At 36.6% G+C, this 22660-nt stretch overlaps 1 protein-coding gene across 5 annotated transcripts in view; it reads left to right on the top strand.

Annotated features, from left to right (window-relative positions):
* The window catches only part of MACROH2A1 (macroH2A.1 histone), a 103330-nt gene that overhangs the window by 52465 nt on the left and 28205 nt on the right, over positions 1-22660 (top strand). For 2 of the 5 annotated variants that reach the window (XM_074213518.1, XM_074213520.1), the window contains exons 3-5: positions 9121-9227; positions 10761-10958; positions 18023-18133. In XM_074213518.1, the coding sequence (XP_074069619.1) occupies positions 9121-9227; positions 10761-10958; positions 18023-18133 (416 nt within the window). The remainder of the gene's footprint in view (positions 1-9120; positions 9228-10760; positions 10959-18022; positions 18134-22660) is intronic. The other 3 variants (XM_074213516.1, XM_074213519.1, XM_074213517.1) reach the window with 2 other exon arrangements.

Raw genomic sequence — 22660 nt, forward strand, 5'->3', positions numbered from 1 at the left:
AGGGTAACTGTGAGCACTCCCTTTGTGTAGTCCTCAATCACAAAGGAGTTGCCAAATTCATGTGGAAAGGGAGCATCATGTGAATAGAGTGTGTGCCTGCTTACCACTCTGATAGGCCCTGTTACCTCTCTTTGGACTTCATTTTGTATTGTTTGAATTTTGCATTCCATTTTGGATTGTATCACAGACTGTATACAGTACGGAAATATTCCATGAAGGGAGTAATACTGGCTAAGGTTTACATCATTCTATGTATGGCAGTGGCTCCATTTATTTTGGAGTCTCAAAATTTTTGCTGTTCTTCTGTTTCTGAGATTTTTAGGAGTTAGAGAGACGCTAGATGACGATGATAGAATAAAATGATGTAACCTATCATTCAAGAAGTTTGTTGGTGAAAGGAAGAAGAATGGAACTGGAAGCAATCTAAAAGATTATACATTTTGTATGTGAGCTAACAGACAGATGGAGAAGATTTAAGGAATTTTCCCAAGATTACAATAATAAATGACAGAGCTGGAATTAGAATATAAAACTTGTGATTTCAAACCTAGCACCATACTCTTTTTCTGTTTTACCATGTTGCAAGTCATAACTTATAGATCCATAGCATAGTAGAACGGGAAGTCATGCTGGGCAAATAATTTACTTTCTCTTAGCTTAGTTTCCTGATCTGTAAAATATGCAAGTTGGACCCATTGGCCTCAAAGGTTCCTTCCATTTCTAAATCTGTGTACTACATTTCTAGTAAGTCATTTATTTTCTAGCTAAATAGCTAAGAGTCCCTCAAGGACTTACTGAAAGTCACACAGATAATAAATGACAGAGGCAATACTTGATCCCCAGTGTTTGCAACTGCAAGGCCAGTGCTGCTTTATTATAAAAGGCTGAAAGGAGTTGTTGGAAGGAGTATATAGAAGCAACTGGAAGAGAGGTCATAAACATGGATTTGGTATCCATCAGGAGTCAGGAAGAAATGACTTCTAAGCTATAAGGACTTAGGCTAAGAAGCTTAGGATAGGAAGCTGTCTATAATTTATTTTGAAATTGGAGGGAAGTCATAAAAAAATGGGTATATGAAGTGATAGAAATATGTTTAGGGGAGAAGGTGTAGGAGAAGTCCAGAGGGTAAAGTCTTACTTGTCAAAGCCATTCAACCAGTCATCATTGGTGGAACTGGGCCCTCCTCTCATTCTAAATCTTTCTACAAAACTGAGACCCAACACCATGTAGATTCACTATATAAACTATCTGCATAGCTTGTGTGAGAAAGGAGTCTCATACTTAGGAGACTTGTAATGAAACCTGGCTATTCCATGAATTATAGGAAAGGGGACCAGAATTCAAATAGCCAAAGTGCAGTTTTCTGCTTTGGTAACCAACTACTTTCCCTCTCTTTTCTTAAAATATCTGAATCCACTTCTGTGGTCAGGTGTTTCAAACTTCATTATCATTAAATAAAACCACCATAAATATTTACCTAGTAAAATAATTAAGACTGCTGAAGTTTCAGTAACCTGTTGAGTAGACAGGAAATAAATAACCAACAAATAAGGATGATCCCCAGATGCCATGTTGTCCCTCTTGAAGCCACTGAGCTAGCTTTTTTTACCTTTTCACCTCCCCCAACCCCTTGCTAGCCTCATGCTCATGAAAAACTATTTTTGTGAACACCAAACTGCTCATTCCTTTTCTTTTCAACTCCAGACTCAACTTCCATTTGTCATGGTTATGTTGGCCCTCTAAAGTGTTGGAATTTGTTTCTCTCTTTCTTGCATATTATAAAGGGGGAAGAGAAAAAAATTTTAAAACCTTTTCTTCTCTAACTTCCCCTTTAAATTCCTTTCTTCTTTCATTGTCCCTTCCTGACCCTGACCCTTTCAACAGCCTCAGCTCCACCTCTCTGGGTCCTCTAACAGGGAACTCCCTTATTCAGTTTACCAGACAGGAAAGAAAGTAGAATGCCTCAACTTCTCTAAACAGCCATTAGAAAACCGTAACTTCAAACTGAATTTCCTGCTCAAGAAACAGAATTTAGCAGAATCACACACCTCTTTGAGAGCAAAATTTTCTTTTCTATGATAAATACAGTAATCTTCAGTGGTAAAATGCTCCCCTGTTCCCTTCTCCTCCCCCATATCCCTGTTCATTCTTTATTTAATTTTTTAACTGGGAAATAAACTTGCTGGCCTAATTATGCACTAAATCACAGGATAACAGATTTAGAGTGAGAAGGGATCTTTGAGATCATTGAGTCCAATTATTTCATTTTACAGAGTTAGAAAACTGGGACTGGAAGAGGTTAAATGACTTGTCCAGGGTCACAGAGCTAATAAGTATGTGAGGTAGGATTTCTATTCACATTTTCTTGATTCCATGTCTAGCACTCTGCCTACCACATCCACTATCTAAGCTACCTGTGCTAATGAAGTCCTAACAATATTGGTATTCAACTCCTCCCAATTACCTGTGCAAAGGTCAGTCACTCAGGGAAAGAGAGAGGAAAACAAAAGAAACCCAATAAAGTATCTCTCCCAATTTTTCAGCCAGGGTGGATCTTCAGATCCTAATGATGGCAGGAGCCCACTCCACAGGTACCCAATTCTTGCCTGCCATGACCTGAGCATCAAAACTATTGTAGTATTTTGTTTCAGTGCCTGGCAAATTGTGCATGAGCTGAGTGGGACCACCCTTGTTGGGGAGTGAGTCAGTTTGTGTAACTGTTGCTTCACTTATGAAGGGAAGGGGAATAGAGTCAAAAATTGATCTAGCCAACAAACTTTGACAAGCTGAAGTTTCAGTATATTTGATAAATTACTCGTTGCCTGAAATTAGTTAAGTGAGCAGAACCATTCCTGTTTCTCTACTAAACTGAAGGGGAAATTCTTAAAAGGATCTAATCAATAGAGTTGATTTGTTTTTTTTAGGTTTTTTTTGCAAGGCAAATGGGGTTAAGTGGCTTGCCCAAGGCCACACAGCTAGGTAATTATTAAGTGTCTGAGACTGGATTTGAACCCAGGTACTCCTGACTCCAAGGCCCGTGCTTTATCCACTACGGTGCTTTATCCACTACGCCACCTAGCCACCCCAATGGAGTTGATTCTTTACTAACACAAAGGGAAATACTTAAAATGATTAATGGACCTGGTGTGGCCTAATAGAAATGGCAAAGTCTTAGAGTTAGGAGACCTAAGCTTGACTTTATAAACTGTATAAACACAGGCAAATTACTGAATATTTTGGAACCTCATTTCCTCATACATGAAATGATGATGATGATCCTTAGATTCCCTACCTTTTAGGGCTTTTAAAAAATATTTATTTTTTAATTTTACAATTTTCCCCCTAATTTCGCTTTCCTTCCCCTACCCCTCACCCCCAGAAGGCAGTCTGTTAGTCTTTACATTGTTTCCATGCTATACATTGATCTAAGTTGAATATGTTGAGAGAGAAATCATATCCTTAATAGAAAAAAATAAAGTATAAGAGATAGAAATAATAATACATAATAAGGTAACTTTTTTTTTAATTACAGGTCTTTGGTCTTTGTTCAAACTCCATAGTTCTTTCTCTGGATACAGATAGTATTCTCCATGGCAGATATCCTAAAATTGCCCCTGATTGTTGCACTGATGGGATGAAAAAATCCACTAAAATTTTTCATCACCCCCATGTTGCTATTAGGGTATACAATGTTCTTCTGGTTCTGCTCATCTTGCTCAGCATCAGATAATGCAGATCCTTCCAGGCTTCTCTGAATTCCCATCCATTCTGGTTTCTAATAGCTTATAGGGCTTTTATGAGAAAAGCACTCTGTAAATAAATGCTAAAGCAGTTCAGAAATATGAACTATAAAAAATAAAGAAAACAAATATATGGATCTCTTTTTTGATTGACTTCTCTTGATAAGGTCTAGAGGAAAGAACACCTTCCAATTACTCTAATGTAAAGCTTTGTACTGAGGGATTTTCAAAGGTTTTTATTTCCTGTTCCAGAAAAGTGGAATCATGATGTCCATTCTCACTTCCATCTCATTTCATTTCTGTGATGCTCCTTTGGAAATTCTTGCCTGTTAAGTACAAGTTCTGTGTGGGATTCCTGATTGGTTTTATTTTATCCTCATGAGGCAGGAATTACACTTAAGGAGTGTACATGCATAAGATTATAGCAAATCATTGATTTGCAATAGTCAAAATACATAATTTTAACTTTGTGTACCTTAGGTGAAAAATCTCTTATCTAGTCTAACTTCTTCATTTTATGGGTAAAGAAACTGAGCTTTCAAAATGGGAAGTGACGATGTGACTTGCCCAAGGTTATAATATAGATTTCAAAAGTAGAATTTGAATTCCTTTGACTTCAAATCTGGTGTTTTCTGTTATATACCATGCTGCCTATGGCAGTAACATTCACAGTTCATTTAGGAATAGATGAGGTCCAAATTAAATGACTTGCCCAAGGTCAGCAGGTTCTAAGGAAAAAAATCTAATTTTGGAATCCAAGTCCTCCAACTGTAGATTCAACATTGCTTCCATTCCATCTTTTAGAAATTGTATTCTTTTGGCTGAGACCAATTTCTTTTTTACCTGTTTTTATACAAGAAGAAAAATATTTGTAAACAGGTAACCCAACATATCTTTTTTAAAATTTTGTTTTATTTTATTTTTCAACATTCATCCATGTGCATATGTATATTTTTAAGTTACAAAATTTCTTTTCGGCTTTCCTTCCCACCCCCTCCCCTCAGCAGCAAATAGGTTAACGTTGTACATACATACATTTTTTTGGTAAACATGTTTACTAGATTAGTAATTTTCAGTATGAGAAATAAGGGTTAAGGGAAAGAAATACATGAGATATTTTTTATAAAATGTTCATCAGATTCTGAAGGGTTTTTTAATTTTGTTTTGTTTTTTCCTCTGGATGGGGATAACATTGTTCATAACTGGTCTAATAGGGTTGTCTAAGCTCTCTGAACTGCTGAGAGGAGCTGCTTCCATCAAGGTTGATCATCTCACAATGTTGTTGTTAATTTGTACATTGTTTTCTTGGTTCTGCTCCCTTCACTCATCATCAGTTCCTGTAACTTATTCCATGCTTCTTTAGAGTCCGATCATTTATGGTTTCTTATAGAATAATAGTATTCCATAGTTTTCATATACCATAACTAGTTTCACCATTCCCCAATTGATGGGCATCCCCTCAATTTACAATTTTTTTCCACTATAAAAAAAGAGCTGCTATGAATATTTTGGAACATGTGGGACTTTTCCCATTTTTTATGATTTCTTCTGAATATAGACCTAGAATTGGAATTGCTGAGTCAAGGGGTATGAATAGTTTTATTGTTCTTTGGGCATATTTCCATATTGCTCTCCAGAATGGTTGGATCTGTTCACAACTCCCCCAGCAATGCATCAATGTTCCATTTGAAGGTTTGCAAAGCATTTTTACATCAATTATTTCATTTGATCCTCACAACAAATCTTTGAAGTAGGTAATGCTGGGTTACATGATGTTTTATATCCCCATTTTTCAGATTGAGGAAGCTGAGGTCAAGGTTCACCCAATTTGTACATGACTAAGTCAGGATTCGTACTCAGTACTGTCCTGACTGTCAGAATAGCATTCTGTCAATTTATCACCAGGCTGCCTTCAAAAGGGTGAGGCAACCACAACTTGGAAAGCACCTTGGAGACCAAGTGAAGGAGTATAAATTTTATTTCATAGGCAGTGGGGAGAAGATACGCTTTTTTTTAAATGTCTGTACTAATGTCTCCAATTTTAATTGAGAATCCTAATGTTTTTAAAATATGATCACCATGGACTTAAGATAATGGGGTACATTGAATGAAATGAATATACATACAAAGTTCTTTTACCTTCAAGAAGTTTACAATGTAGTAAGAGAAAAAAGATACAAATGCTTGAACATTTAGTACTATAATATCTAAATATAATAATAGTATAAGGCAAAACATGATCAAGGGCATAATGTTGCAGATAAATTATCTTTTTCAAAAAAATTTATTGGTACATTTTTATTTTCAAATTCTAAACTTTATCTCAGTCTCTTTCACTCCTCTTTTTTCCTGTCTTTTGAACTAAAAAACCTGAGAATTTTATGCAATTTTTATTGATCTTCCTTCAGTAGACACAGTTCTTTTCCAGCCAGAAACCATTATAAACTTAGTGAAAACCTTGACATGACTGAGAATCTCCTCAGAAAGCTAACTTATTCTAGGACTCATCATAAACTTGCTTCAATTACCTTGTAAATAGGGCTCTCTTTATCTCTCTGAAGACAGGTCTTAAATCAAGGACATAGGAAAAAAGACCAATCAGCATAGCTAACATGGCTTTTTAAAAGCAGTAAGTGACATATCTATAAATCAATGGATACGTATTTAATAAATAATTGTAATTGTAATTATACTATGCTTGTAATGGTGATTTCTGTTATTATTGTTATTATGATATTCAATGATTTATGTATAAAATTTAGACCAAAAAAACAGCACAAAAGTAAATTCTATGTTGTGCACTTAGGCTGCATTCAGTCACAACCTCTCTCTGATCCTCAGTTTCTTTAGTGTTAAAATGAATGGGTTGAACTGGATGGCCTCTGAGTTCCCTTCAGCGTCCCAGTCAGTAATGTTATTTATAATCGATGAATGGCTTTGTAAAATACTCTCTTGCTGTTTAGATTACCTTATATTTTCTTGTCTATGTATATGTTCTATTCTCACATGGAATAAATGTTCTTTGAGAGCAGAGACTATGTCATTTTCCTTTTAGTTATCGCCAGGATGCATCATGCTGGCTTGTGCCTAATAAGTAGGTGCTGAGTAAATATTGGTTGAATTCATTTGAATTAACAGAGCTTTATGGAGCATTTTACTTATTGTGTATGGGGCATTGATCATATTGACACTGAGATAAGCAAGAAAGAACTACTGAAGCCCTTGTCTTCAGAGAGCTTATACATAAGTTAGGGAAATGAGACCCAGCCCCAAACTTAACAAAACAGAACATGATTAAGAGTCAAAAAAAAGGTGTCCAGGAAGTAAGTGCTAGAGAAGCTTGGCAGTGATGGGGGGTCATTATGGGGGATAGGGTGGGTGCAGAGGAGAGGGTGAGGGATAGCTGGAGCCCAGAGGATGAGGGGACCAGATGGTAGTCAGGGGCCAGGGCTTTGGATGGAGAGACTGAGGAGACTTGGCTTCGAGTCTCAGTTCTTTTGTGACCAAGGACAAGTCATTTACTTTGTTGAAGTTTGTTTCCTCATTGTAAAATATGGGGATTAAACTGGATGAACTCTTAAGGTACCTTTCAACTCTAATGATCTGTAATTCTATTGATGTTAAAAGAAGAAATCTCTTGCTCAGGTATGTATCTTATCTGATCAGGTGAGATTAAAACATGTAAAGTGCTTAGAACTGTGCCTAGCACATAGCAGGCACCTGCTAAATGTTGACTTATTGATTGGTCCATTCCCTGTCCACATTTGTGCAACAAAATAAATAGCATCTATACTGCCTCAGTGATTCACTACAAAATCTTTTCTTCTTGTAACAGTTGTTTTATTTTGGCTGGAGCAATTGAAACATTTGCCATTGAAACCCAGTGCTTTAATTTTCAGCCAGATATCAGTTAATATGAAAGTGGAGTAGATCCCAAAACTCACAATTTTTTAAATCACTCATATTCACAGTAAAATAAGGAAATCGTGCAAGCTTTAAGGGATTTGAGGATAAGGACATGTTAAAACTCAGTGTGATTTTTCTTAGTCATATTTACTTAATTCATGCTACCAACTGAAATATAGAAAGTGAGCAAAAGAAGGGTCTTTCAACATCATATGTGATCCCCTGCCTCAGTATAGCTGGGTAACCCCCAGGCAAATCATTTCATCTTCCTCAGCTTCAGTTTTCTCATCTGTAAAATGGGAAGAATAATAATTGTAGTTCTTACCCAGGGGTTGTTGTAAGTAATAAATGAGGTAATATATGTACAATGTTTTATGGAAACCTTGATGCACTGTACACAGTAAATGTTAGCGATAATGATTATGCCATCCTCACTGGTGTAGGTTATATGTCCTTTGCACCATAGTATTAAGATTGGTGTTTGGCTTCAGTAACATCGTGTCCTTTGAAATGAGAAGGAATTAGTAATTCTGGTCTTCAAGAAACTTGTTACTGATTTTGGTAGAATCATAGAATGATAGCACTTCTGCCAATAACTTGCTTTAGTGGCATATTTGAATCTGTAAAGTACTTGCTCTTGTGATGTAAGTGGGTGGGGCATGTTTCACATAAAACTGAAGGAGTTCCCATAGTCACCCAGCTATAGGAGACATAACATTACATAATTATCTTCTTGTAGCCTCATTAAAACTTCATGGTTTAGGGACTTATAGGTATGAAGGGCACAAAGAAGCTGAGGCTCAAAAAGATTAAATGACTAGCTTTTGGTCACACAGCTAGTAAATATGTAGCAGAATCGGAATCCACATCCTCTAGGCAATATGCTATCTTTGTTTTGGGCCCAGGTCTCCATCTGATTCCATCCAGCCTGATATTCTTTTCATAATACCATGATGACACTTTATAATATTAACTGACATTTACTTATGATGCTTTACAGTTTAAAAAGGGCTTTATGTACATATCTTATTGGTCTTTATTTTACTCTGAGATATTATAAATATTATAATTCCCCATGAACAGATGATAAAATTGAGGGTCATAAAATGGTGTTGTGAACTCCCATGTTTTCTGACTATAAATGAGCCTGTTCTATTTCTACTACACTGTACTGCCCCTGTCAGAGTGGGAAGGAGTCCTTGGCCTCATGTAATCTAAGGTCTTTTTTTCATTTCATCAGAAAACTGGGGCTCAGAAAGGGAAAGAAACCAGCATCTGAATGGTCTGGAAGATAATTACCATATTGAATGATACTTGAAAGAATGAGACATTTGCTCGGGATTGTAAAGTTTCATGAGGTGGCCAAGTTGCAGTGCCTGTCAGAGAAGTTACTCTATATATGTCACAGAGGGAGATTTCTCCTTTCTATGATACTAACCAAGAGCTGTATTCTTCTGCCTCTCCCCATCCACAGCAGAAATTCTGGAATTGGCTGGGAATGCAGCAAGAGACAACAAGAAGGGAAGAGTCACTCCTCGACACATCCTTTTGGCTGTAGCCAATGATGAGGAATTAAACCAGGTAGGAAAAACAAGCCATGGGTATGTCCCAGGTAGATTTCAGGTAGTTGACCACTTTTTGAGGAAGTTCTTTCATTCAATCAAATGTTCTATCAAACAGTCCAGTTTTTATCAGTCTTTCCCCCATGTCTGCCAGTTCTGAGGGATGGGATCAGAATCAAGAGTCATCTCTTTGGTGTCTCTGTCATTTACCCGCGCCTTGTGGTCCACAGACCACAGCTAATCTTCAATTATTAAACTCATAGTTTTAGTAGATTGTATTAAAGAGATGCTTGGTGAAAAAATTACCACTTATAGTCCGAGTGGTGTGGGCTTCATTTTAACTTCTAAAACCACAAATTAACCTCTATGTTGTATTTTAATTTTTTTAAATGTTTGTCAGTGACATTTTAATCTGGTTTTGTGCACTTGGGAGGGAGCAGGACTTTGTACCTTGTTAGTAATGAGCCTCTCTGGACTTAACTGGTCTGGTTCTTAGGTACCAGAAGTATACGGTTTGTCAGGTGGTTCTAACTCAAATCCTTTCCTATCTGACTGAAGCTTGTGATACTCTGGCACAGGCTTAGAGAATTCCATATCACCACTGCTCTACAATTAGATAATAAAATTAGATTTAGGTGTAAAATTTTTGAAGGAACAATCTACTTAGGATGAATGATTATCTCTCCTAGTGAAACATAAGGCAAAAGTTGTGTGCTATACTGGGCAATTCTGTACTGTTAGGCTAATTTTAGCTAGGTATTTTCTATACAAAAGGGCATGGGAGAGGCTCTGGAGTCTTGGTGTGTTGTATGGTGGGGGCTCATGATAGGGCCTATAGTGTGACCTCATGAGAGTCCATTGTTAAGTTTTCAATGTGGTCATTTATACTTCAGAAATTGACCGATACTACAAAATCAGGGCTTATTTTGTTGTTGTTCTGAAAGAAGGTAATGTAAAAAGTGTTAATGATTAATATTAAATTAATATTAAAATATTATTAAAATATTAAAAAATTAATGTGTTCCTTTTTTTAAGAACTGATTATTAAAAGTTTACCAGCACACCTCTGATATGGAGTGAAATGAGGTATATACATTTTTGAGGGAGGAAAAATGCTATATAAATGCAAAAATGCTGAAGAAGAAGATGAAGAATTCACTTTTTTTTTTCAGTGCTTGAAACTTTGTGAATGACAGTAGGGGAAGTATGGCATTTGTTAAAAATGAGTCCTTAAAATCTCAGAATTAGAAGGACTCTTAGAACTCATGTAATGCATTCTATTCATTTAGGAATATGTGATGTAGCTTCCTTGATTGTCCACTGAGGAAAGATCATATTTTTTTCTTTTTTTTTAAATTCAAAAACTTGTTTTCTTGTCCCAGCTCAGTCATGGAGCATTTCCCTTTTCTGGGCCACAGTTTCAAGTGATCTTCAAGTTTGCTGCAGTTTTGACCTTTCATGATTCTAGGTGATCAGATACAGTATAAAAAAGTTATCATTCTGCAGGTCTGGGAACGTTGATTTATAATGTGCCACTCTGATTTGCCGGCAGCTGTTAAAGGGGGTCACCATCGCCAGTGGGGGTGTTTTACCAAATATCCACCCAGAATTGCTAGCAAAGAAGAGAGGATCCAAAGGCAAACTGGAAGCCATCATTACTCCACCTCCAGCCAAAAAGGCCAAATCTCCATCTCAGAAGAAACCTGTGTCAAAGAAAACAGGGGGCAAGAAAGGACCCAGGAAATCTAAGGTACGCTCTCCTGTCAAACCACCATGGGAGACCTGAGGCTTATAACCCTATTCTAGCCAATACACATTTTCTAAGCCTTTTCCTGTGTGCAAGACACTGGGAAGACAATAGCAAAGTGCCTCTTAAACTCTGTAAATATCCTCTAGGATGAGGGAGTCTCTTCTGAACTTTGGATAAAGTAAATCTGGAGCAAATGAAAGGACATCTTCCTTTGTACTTAGGGAAGTCATTATCCCCAAGACCTTACAGGCTGGAAGTAAAAATGGATTTAAGGGGTTGGAGAAAACTGTATATGCCTTCCAAAAACACATCATCTATCTAACCTTCATGGGATCTGTTGTGGATGGCCAAACCTTTCATATCCTGTCTCTTGGTGTCATGCTAGAAACAGAATAATGGGTCAGTCAGCCCATGGGGCAGCTAAGTGGAATAGTTCACATGTATTTTTCTGCCTATGGCTGTAACTGTTAATGAACTTTCCTTCAAGCAATCTACATTCCTCAAAAATTAAATGTCCAAGATATAAAAGTTGGTTGATTACTCATGGGGAAAAATTTGCTTTCAAAGGAATATGTTGGCCCCTTGAAAAATAACTTTTACCCAGTTGTCACTACTCTCAAATGTCCTAGATGTTTTCTTCATTGGCATGTTATTACTCCAACATCAATGAGAAAAACACAAGTGCTACCCAGACATTTAGTGCCATGTATTCCTGCTCAGAGGAGCCTAATGATTTACTGGGGAGTGGGATAGATGAGTGATTCTTTGCTTTTATGAGCAAACTATTCTGTTTTATCATATAAATATAGATTAAATTTCTTTTTTTAATTTTATTTTTAATTTGAAATAAAACAAGCATATTCAAATGATTTGCCTTTTTTCTTAGTGGGAGAGTAGTAGGTGAGTAATAAAAGGTTCCTACAGATCTTAATTTTGATTATCAGACTACTTGTAACATTGTATTTTCTATGGGGAAATGGATCCAGCATCAAACAATGATATGCTTGTTTTTGACCTGCCCAAAGAGAAACAGCTGAACATGAACTATAAGCAGTTGTCTGGTTTTCTACAGATTTGTGAACTGTGACTAAAAAGACTTCCATTTTAAATCAAGAGGCCTCATGGGTAAGAGCAAAACTTCCCTTTGCCTCATCAGATATATTTATAATAATATAGTAAATATAATATAATAAATATATTTATAAATATACAAATCTAATAAAATAAAATATATAATATAATAATATAAATATAATAATAATGATCTGAAAGAGTGTTTAAGAGGCTTTTATTCTAGTCTCTTATGTCTTCTCTGGCCAATGAAAACAGCCTCAGACATACTGCTCTGTTTTGTTCTCCCAACTTCTTGGTGTAATCTAGCACTTTTTAAACAAAACTTAATACAAGGCAGTATGACCATGCTTGCCATAATTCTGCTTCTAGTACCTCCAGCTCTCTTTTTGATGAGAGAGAACTGTGTTCGTAGACTGATTATTCATCCTTCATCATCCTTCATAGATTTAGAGCTGGAGAGGATCTTGCGGATCATTTTGTCCCACCTCCCTCATTTTACAGATGTGGAATAAGGTCCAGAAAAGTTAAATGCCATACCTATAGTTACACAGTAAGTTGCAGAACCTGAGCCCAAATCCAGGTCCTCTTGCCTTGTGTACCACATTCCCACCAAGTAAATGAATATATCTAGTGGACCTGATTCTGGAATTTCATTGATAGAGGAACTCCTGGGTGGGGGGAGGTGTTGCATCTTCTGATTCAGCTTAGAACCTCCTGTGTTTTATAGCCTTGGAAAATTGCCTGGAATGTTGAGAGTAAATGACTTGTACAAGGTTACTCAGCCAATATGTGTCAGAGGTGGGATTTGAACATTGGTATTCCTAACTTAGAGACTGTTTCTCTTATTTACTACAGTATCCTTGCTTCTACTATAAGTATAAAAAAATTATAGAAGCAATACTATTTCAAAATTCCCTATTTAAACAAATATTAATTTCTGTTTCATGGAGACATGTGATTCTCTATTCTGTTTAATGGGGACATATGTGATTCTCCATTCAAACTCAGAATGGAGTTTGGATCTCGAGGGGATCTTAGAATCACAGAGGAGGAATGGCAGAATTAGGAGGATAACTGCTTCCTAGGAAAAATCATTTGCTTTCTGGCATACAGATTGCTAACCTATTTTAGTTTCTACCAATGAGGAATTCCATCTAGAATGGATCCTGTAGAAGCATGAGCAATGATAGAAGGGAAATGTTCAAGTTAAATGAGTTGCCATCCCATTCCTACAGCGTAACAATTAGACTTTTTCTTAGAAAAAAAATTTTACCACCTCCTGGATGTCTCTAATTAGTATAGCCAAGTTTTCTTTGGAGTGTGATAAATCCTAGAGTCTTTGTCTCCCTATTTAACCATAGGATTATAGAGCTAGGGCAGGAAAGGGTACTTGGAGATCATTTGCTCCAGCCTTTCTCATTTTACAAATGAGGAAGTATGGCCCTGGGAGTTTGTTAAATAACTTGCCCAATGGGAGTGTGTTAACAGCAGGATTTGAATTCATTTTTTTGTAACTCATCTTGGAACGAACTACCTCCTGCTGCCTGTTTTGTTGTTGTTTTGGGTGGGAGGTTGAGGTGGGGTTGGGTCTGTGTTGAAACAGGAGATTAACAATTCATCTTTAACTTAACAGTTTTAGAGTTGCTGAGGTCACTGAGGTTAAGTGATGAACATCAGACAAACTGTAGTCTGTGTGTTTGTGTGTGTGTGTGTGTGTGTGTGTGTGTGTGTGTGTGTGTGTTGTGTGAACATCTCCCTGCATCTGTTAGAGGTATGCCAGAGCCCCCACTCCATTCTAACCCTTGGCCCATTCTCATGTTAGGGAACCATCTGCCCTGATACTTCTGACTTTTCTAGCTTCTATGACACAAATCTTCCTTATTTGCTCTCTTCTCTGGTTAGATCTTGAACTCCTTAAGACCCTTTCTAACTGCAAATCCAGCTTGCTAACAGCCACTGCACCAGCTTGTCTCTTTTGTCTGCCATAGAGTCTCTTTCCTTTAGAATTTGCTAATGTCTCTTTGAGTGGAGTCAAAGCAAATTTGGAGAAATTTCTTCCATGCAAACCTCATTTCTTTCAGGGCAATGAGGTACTTCCCATAAAATAACAATTCCAAAAAACCTTTCCCAGACCACCTGAGAATTGCCCCAAGTCTTCTGAAAAGGAAACACAGTATTGAATAACTCACTAGCAGCTATTTCCAGACTTGAATTCCACTTCCCTCTGAAGTCCCGTAGGTGGTTCAGGGCTACTCAGGGATTCCATGGAACGTTCCATACTTGTTCTTGCAAAGCATAAAATTAGCACATTGAACAGTTTCTTCATCTTCCCCTCTCATATATGCAATTGATGATTTTTTAAAAAGTCAAGTGGCTACATTCTGAAGCTTCTGAGAAGGATCCAGATCCATTCTTTGAGAGATTTCCTAGCTCTGACCACCCACTTAACAGCATCCCATCAGCAGTGGGGGCTGTGGATGAGTGATTGGTCTGAGTGCTTCAGAACAATTTCATTTTTTGTATTTGTAGCTTCACGGCTGCATGTTTACTCCAGAATAAACTCAGATTCTTGAATCCTGGAAAAAGTCTGCCTATGGGCTAAACAAACTCTCTGGCTCCTCCTGTGATTTCAGAATCCAGTCCTTGGTCATTTCTACTCCCTCTTCCTTGACCCCCAGGTGTTTTTAAAAATTTATTTATTTTTTTTCCAATGCCTTTCTCAACTTCCAGACCTTCTAAATCCAGGCATGTTTTCTTTTTCTGACAGGGACAGGGGAAAGAGGAAGGTAGTGGGGAACATTTCTTGATGAAGCTATATTTAGAGCTCAGAATTTCTAATAACCGCACACACAAATGATCACTCCAAAACTCTACTTTTTCCTTGATTACAAAAGCAGGAAGTCTGTAATGGTGGTCTGTTTTTCTTCCACACAATAAAGCACATTGTCTGCTTACTGTACCACTATTTGGCTAATGTTAAACCCTAAGGGGAATTGAAATTGGACCTGTGAACAGCTAATTTTCCAAACATTTGTTTAATGTGAATTGTGGTGTCAGCTCCTAGAAATCAGTGGAAAGCCTTGCTTCTCCACTCTTCCTGTTCCTAAAATACCTTGTCAAAGGATACTTGGAATGCCTCCTAACATTCCCAAACACTTGAAAGGAGAGGTTACTGCTCCTTATCTAATGTCAAACCTTAAATTTCAATGCACCATATTCTTTTTCAATTTCATGTCATTTAAATTAAAAAAAAACTTTCCAAGTCTAACAACTGAGGTCCTTAAAATGGACTCCTTAGATACCAAAATTTTTCATCTGCATTTTAATGCAGTTCATTTTAACACAGTTCATTTTTAACTTTGTCTTTGAATTTAAGCATCATTGTATGTCTGTGTATTTGTGTCTGTATAATAACAAATAGCTCTGGAAAGTTCTGCGTTCATGCTGCCTCTGCAACCTACAGTTGAGTGACCAACCACTAAGTCACTTAATCTCAGTAGTCATCTGGGTAATTCTCTAGTATTTTAAGTTGTAGAGAAGGTGCTGCCTGCATTGAAAGGAGTTCTTTTCATCCAGGAATTCTCCATCCCAGTGAAATAACATTTCTAATCCCTATCTAAAAGAGGACTTAAACTTTATATGCATATAAAATTAAGGAAAGAAACTTACAGATAAATCACTTAATGTTCAATTTAAGGACAATTGGGGAATTGATAATCTACTAATGTGAATTGGTATTTTTAGTCAGAAATTAAAGATTATTTTCATTCAGAATCTTTCCTTTACCCATTATAAAAATCAGAAATATGTATCAATTCTTCCTTCTCACAGACTTATCAAGACCCTAGATGATCTTGGTATCTATCACTCTCTGATGGCAATATAAATTTTCTAGTCACAAATTTAAGGGATTAATGTTTAGATGAGGATGACAAGAAAGTGAAATGGCTCTTTGGGAAAAACTGCCTCTGTTTCAGTATTTTTGCTGTCCCTTTGGTAAAGCTTTACTCGGAAATCAGATTCTCAGACATGAGAGACAACTGAGGTAGTACTATCCAAAAGGAATGAAGAAGAGGGATACTGCTGCTTCCTAGCATGCAAATCTGGACTATAGGTCAGCTAGATATTTGAGGAGTTGAAACAAAAGCTTGAATGGGTTTCAGAATCACTTAGACTTCTTTATAGGATAACAGAACTAGAGTTGGAGGAAAATAGAGAAACAAATTTCAAGCACCTACTACATGCTAAGCACTTTATAAATATTTAAATTGGTTTTAATTTTTTAATCATTTTATCCTCACAATAATCCAGATGAGGTAGCTTCTATTATCATCCACATTTTACAGTTGAGGAAACCAAGGCAGACTATGGTCAAGGTCTGAAGTCAGTAAGTAGTAAGGGTCTGAAGTCAAATTTGAAGGTCCAGTGCACTAAGCGACCTAAGAGATCACATAGTGCAGCCTCTTTATTCCAAGGTCCTGAAAATTTAAATGTTCAAGGTCACATGAAGAGTGAATGGCAGGGTTTGGATTCAGATTTATTTCCTTGACTCCAAGGACCATGACTGAAGGAGCTGACCCTTTTAGACTAAGGTGTTCTCCCCTATTTTGCATAGTGGACAGAAAAATTGATTTGGAGTTTGGAGACCTGGGTTTTAGTCTTGACTCTACTGCTTACTGTGTATATTATACTAGCTGAGTGATCTCTGAGATCCCTTCCAGCACTAAGATGTAGTATCCTAAGTATTTAAGGACTAGACCTCAGTTGCCTCAGGGGGATTAGACTAGGTTATTTCTGATTTTCTTTCTAGCCTTAAGTTCTAGAGGCATATTTTCTGATAATAATATTCACTCTCCATTTTTGGGTTCAAATGCCACCAATTTGTTCACTCAGTCCTCAGTTAAATGCTAAGCAGAATGTAAAAGAGGCAAAAAAATAACCTGAAGCCATTTCTGTTTCATTAAAATTCACAGGAGACACATAAGATCCACTTTGTTCATATTAAAAACCATCTTGTGTGTGTTCTCAAACCCCTCATGCAGTAGTCCTGTTGTAGATGTGTGTTCTCAAACCCCTCATGCAGTAGTCCTGTTGTAGAGAATTGTGTCCCATTTGAACCCTTAAAGGAGCAGAGAAATTATGTATGAAGTGGGTAGTTCATATCTAAATTGTTGGCTTTCAGATATTTAGGAGTTCAGGAACCATTCTGTTGAGACAGAAAGCCCTCACATTACCCTGCTATTTTTGCTGAGCACTGTTAAAACGTTCCAACTAGAATTCATGAAACAGTAGCATTGCTTTAGGTGAGACATGGATGAGGTAGATCACAGGAAAATCATTGATTTTGGCCCAGAACAGAAGTATAGACATTGCATAAAATAAGGCTAGAATTATTTCTGGGTTGCTAGGAAGACCTATGGACACACAAAAAAAACTTCCTTTACCAAGCCTATTGATACCTGATTCAATACTCTAGTTCAGGATTTGATGATGATGCAAAATCCCAGGAAGAGGTATTATTTAAGTTATTAGTCACTAACCTCTCTATGTGAATAAATTTATCACAAACTTTCCTGATAAGGATAAGAAGGATGAAGATGAGACTAGAATGAAGGGATAAGGAGGATGAAGATAAGGCTAGGATGAAGGGCATGAAGAATCTGATAAAAGGAGGTCCTTGGTCCATCCTTTGAGAATCATTGGTAGAGTGTCTTGGGCTTAGTGGTAGTAAAATTGGATTTAAAAATCAGAAAGGTTCTTCCCCTTTTATCCTTTGTGATACCTAGCCACAGTTTTTTCCTTTGCAAAATGAGAGGTGTTCAACTGAAGGTTCTGTTCAGCTCTAAATTTAAACCCTGTGATTGGATGTTTTACATTGTTCTCTTGATTTTGCAGTGAAGTGCTACATACCAGCCTCAGCAGACAAATGTTCAGTTAAATGAGAACCTCCTCATATGCAGATTTAAACTAATCAACTCTATTTATGCAAGAAGAAGCAGGGAGAAGTCAGCAAAGCGGCCAGTGCAGATAGCACGACAGAAGGCACTCCTGCTGATGGATTCACCGTCCTCTCCACCAAAAGCCTCTTCCTCGGCCAGAAGGTATGCTAGCAATTTTCAAAACAAATAAGCTGTTGGAGAGACTCTCAAGATACACATATGCACACACACACACACACACACACACACACACACACACACATACACACACACACACACACATACACAGTGTGATCTGGTCCTATCTGGGAAACTTTGGAGCCCAAAGATACCACCATGATTGAGGACAGGACTAGGTTGGGTCCCAAGTGTCAGATCTGTTGGGAAGATATTGAGGGAAGCAGGAAAACATGGAAATATTAGTGGGAATGTAAAAAAGAATGTTCAGGAAACTGGGATGTGTTGATAAGGAAAGTATGGAAGCTGATTTACATATGTATACACACATACTCATGTGTGTGTGTGTGTGTGTGTGTGTGAACATAGTCAGTAGATCAAATAAGCTTCCTCCTACAAATGCAACTCTATGCAAAAGATAGATTTTTAATATTAACCATATTGTTTATCCTTCATTTTCAAAGAAGGCCCTGACCTCAGGGAGATAATGCTGTAACAAGCACATGAATTAGATTTGAGTGACGGGGTGCTGTGCTAAGTCACCAGCCTCACTTTCTCCTCTAGAACTGTCTGGGTCCAGTGGCCAGATAAGAATCAGGATGATTGAAAATGGCTCTGGATGCGAGGAAGTCAGAGTTAAGTTACTTGGCCAAGGTCAGAGAACTAGTAAGTGTCAAGTGTCTGAGGTCATATTTGAATTCCCATCTTCCAGACTCCAAAGCCAGTGCTCTATCCACTGTGCCACCTAGCTACCCCAAAATTAGCCAGAAGCAAAAATAATTCCTAACAGAAAGTGAAGAACAGCTAGTGGGTTACTTAACCACATCTGGAAAAATATCACTTTCATTTTCCTATATAAGTCATCTTTCTGACCTTGAGGGTGGGATGATTCTTACAGAATATGTATATTAGGGTAGTATTCACTTACATATCATTTTATAAAAATGCTATTTGTTTTTTAACCTTGTGCAATATATTTTTGGTTGTTCTGGTTATGCAACTTTGCAAAAGATGCCATAGTTTATAAGAGATAATTTATTTTTATTGCAAATAAAAATGATACCAAGAACTTTTAAGCCTTTGTAATGGTTATGAACACTGCTTTAAGAAAATACAGTGAATAAAAAAGAATTCAATGTTATATTCAGATCATTTCCTTTCTTGAAAATTTAAATGATACAATTTAAGGGTTGAATTTGACCTCTTTTTTAATGTGAATTTTAGTTTGATATGGCATCATTTGTTAACTCTCAATGTGAAGTTGTTGTATTTGCATCAAAAGTGATATAGTCTGCTTGATCATGCCACTGAGATGTCTCCTTTGAATCCTTTGTTTTTCCCCAAACCAGGTTGAACTTAGTAGTTTTATGCTAATTTAGTGTTGTAAAACATAATTAGAATAGTTTCTGTTTTGCAAGTGCTCTCTCTCTCTCTCTCTTTGTTTTTAATACACTTTTTTTGGTAAAACCAGCACAAATTTATTATTTTAAGATGTGGGAGTTTAAAAATTTTACTTAACATGTTTTATTCACTTTATGTTTTTAATTGCACAAATAAAGTCAACTGATTTGGTATAGTTTTATATCCTTTTATCTGTTCTTTGGGCACTAGATCCCAGATTAATGTGACTTCATACAAATTACCTTGATTGGAATGACGGGTGAAAAGTGCTGCAATTTGAGCCCTCCCTCCCCCCCCTCCCCGATTTGTATTAAGTTCTTTGGCCCAGATGGAATTTCCAAGACCCGGTAACCTGTTAAGTACATGAAGACATAGAGTCTTTAGTGTTCCACCCCCACCCCTCACCACCCCATCCCCTTTCCCTGCTCTCTGGCAGCTTTGTCCATGCAGCCTCTACTGCTTGTTCCCAACTCTGCTACTTACTTATAGCTAACCCCCATTCCTGCTTTGTGTCAGAATTCCTCATCCTGCCTTGATGAATAGGGGGAAAAATGCTTCCCACATAGCTAAATAGAAATTCTTTATGTGTGTGAATGGTAAGGAGAAATCCTTCCCCTTTCCTCAATTCTTTTATATTTCATATAAACTGGCTTGTTTATCTATCTCCTTCCAGTCATCTGTAAGCTCCTTGGAAGAAGGGACTAGGTCTTCAAATTTATTTAAGTTAAGTAAGCTTTACACTTAAGAGCAAACTTGATCCAATCTACTTTTTTTAGTGTATGTTAAAGAGTCAGGAGTTTCTTTTCCCATAAATGAGTTTATTATTCATCCATTCAGAAGTCTGCTGAAGATTAGGATGGAAAGAGGTGGGACTTCTACATGAGTCATTTAAATTTATTCTTCCTTCTCATTTATATTTCATTACCAGATTCCATAGAAATGTCTTTGCTATGAGAAGATGATTCTTTAAACAGGCGAAAATAGTCAGTATTCAGAGGCTCAGAGCATTCAAAAGTGTACAAGCCTATAACTGGTGCTGTCACCATTTAAACTGTCTATAGATATTTAATCCAATGTCACTTAGGAACTGGGGAAGATATGAAGAGCCATGTTAAGAGTACAGCAATGAAATAATAAATCTGTTTGGCTATTTAATCCTTAGAAAGAAAGTCCCTGAAACAAACGTGTCTTTTGAATTTGTATTTCAGCTAAGAATATTGGACACTTTAGGAGACATGCAGATGAAGATAAGTGCAAGCACTCCATAGAGCAGAGCTCTTCCTCTGTCCAAATGTGGAATCTATAAACCACAAGAGACATTAAATTGTAGAGCTCTAGGACTGATTCCAAAGTAATGAATAGACCTGAGTTCAACTCTGTCTTTGGTACATCCTGACTGTGTGATCCTGGTTAATTTCCTGGTGCTCTAGGCAACTTTTTAAGGCACATTAGGAATTCAGTATGGTGCTGAAATCAGTTTCACACAAACAAATAATAAGACTGAATATTTGCAACTTAATTTGAGCCTTAATAGTTAATGGCCTTAACTGATGAGTAAGTGAAAAGCTTATCCTCTGGCATTTTAAAGTTGGGAGCAATGATTGAATTCTACTCCCATAGCTTTCATAGAATGACTTGTATTTAGATTATCTTTAAATAATAATTTCAAAATACTGATCAACACAGGGAAAAATGTTTCTAAGTGTATTAAACATAGGATCTAAATAAACATAAAAGTCAACAAAAGAGATCTCCCAGATTAAACATAATCTTCTTATAAAGCAGTTCACTGTTACATTTGTGTGAATAATAACATATTTATATGACACTGTAAACTTTACAAAGTTCGCAACCCTGTAAGTATTATTATTCCCATTTTAAGATGAAGACGCTAATACTTTGAGCAGTTAAATAACTTATGCTCACATAACCAGCAAATGTCAGAGCCAGTTTTGAATCTTAGAATTTCTGACTCTACATCTATTTCTTGTTTCCCTAAACTACATTGCCTTTGTGGTTCACATCATGCCTCCCTTACCCACTGCCCATAATGTAAAACTATATATAAAACATAGTTTGTTGTTAGTATGACTGTTTTCTGCTCTGATGCTAGTATTATAAAAGGTTGCTATTGTTCCTGAAGTCAAAAAGACCTTTATTCTCACCCCTTGAGGAATTTTGCAGAGAAAAAATTTTACATTTAATAAAGTTTTATTTTGATATGGAATTTTGTCCAATATAGTAATACAAATAAGCTGTACCATATATTCTGAACCATAAAACAGATAATTTTCATTGTACCTTAAAACACCATTAAGAATATCCAACTTTCAGATTCAGTTTGCCTTTTAATTAGGGTGATTTAATTTAGCCATTTTAATTTACAGACCAATCTTGATTTTAGAAAAGATTTCAGATGTATCACACAGTAATCCTCTATAATGCTTGTCCTATTTTTCAAATATGTATCGTGATTCCCATCTGTGAAGAAAAAAGCTGATGCCTCTGGCACATGGCTAGAGGGTTGGGCAGGAAGATGCTGTTTGGTTGCAATAGTTAGTTCTCTTTGTTGGTTGCTAAGCTACTTACATGAAAAAACATGAGTTTTGGAGACTAGAAGTTAACTGTTCTTGTTAATGATATTGAACTTGATATATTTAAATCACTGAAATAATTGAATTATACTATAAGTTTTTAACTTTTTTAAGAATTGCCTATAAATATTACATTGTAAAACTACTGTGATATTGAACCAATTTTATGCCTTTGTTTTGTGGGTTTTGATGCAATTGCTGACAGAGTCCCTTTGCAGTTTTTAAAACTTGACACTTAATCTCCAAAGAGTATCCAACATATAAATTTCCATTAATTAGTATCAAATTATAGCAAATTTAATTAAATAATTTTCTAAAGTTAATATTTCTTCAAAACATCAGAAGTGATGAATCATTTCTTACAAATCTTCCTGATGTTCATGGAGCAGCCTCAGGATCCTCAATTGTTCAACTTTCTCTTACAGTTCTAGACTCTTTTCATTCCAGATTATGAAAAGTTTCATGTTCCCTTCCTGAAACTGTGGCAATTTCATCTGTTGTACTTGAAAATTTCTCT

This window comes from Macrotis lagotis, chromosome 1, assembly GCF_037893015.1.
Source record: "Macrotis lagotis isolate mMagLag1 chromosome 1, bilby.v1.9.chrom.fasta, whole genome shotgun sequence".
NCBI lineage: Eukaryota > Metazoa > Chordata > Mammalia > Peramelemorphia > Peramelidae > Macrotis > Macrotis lagotis.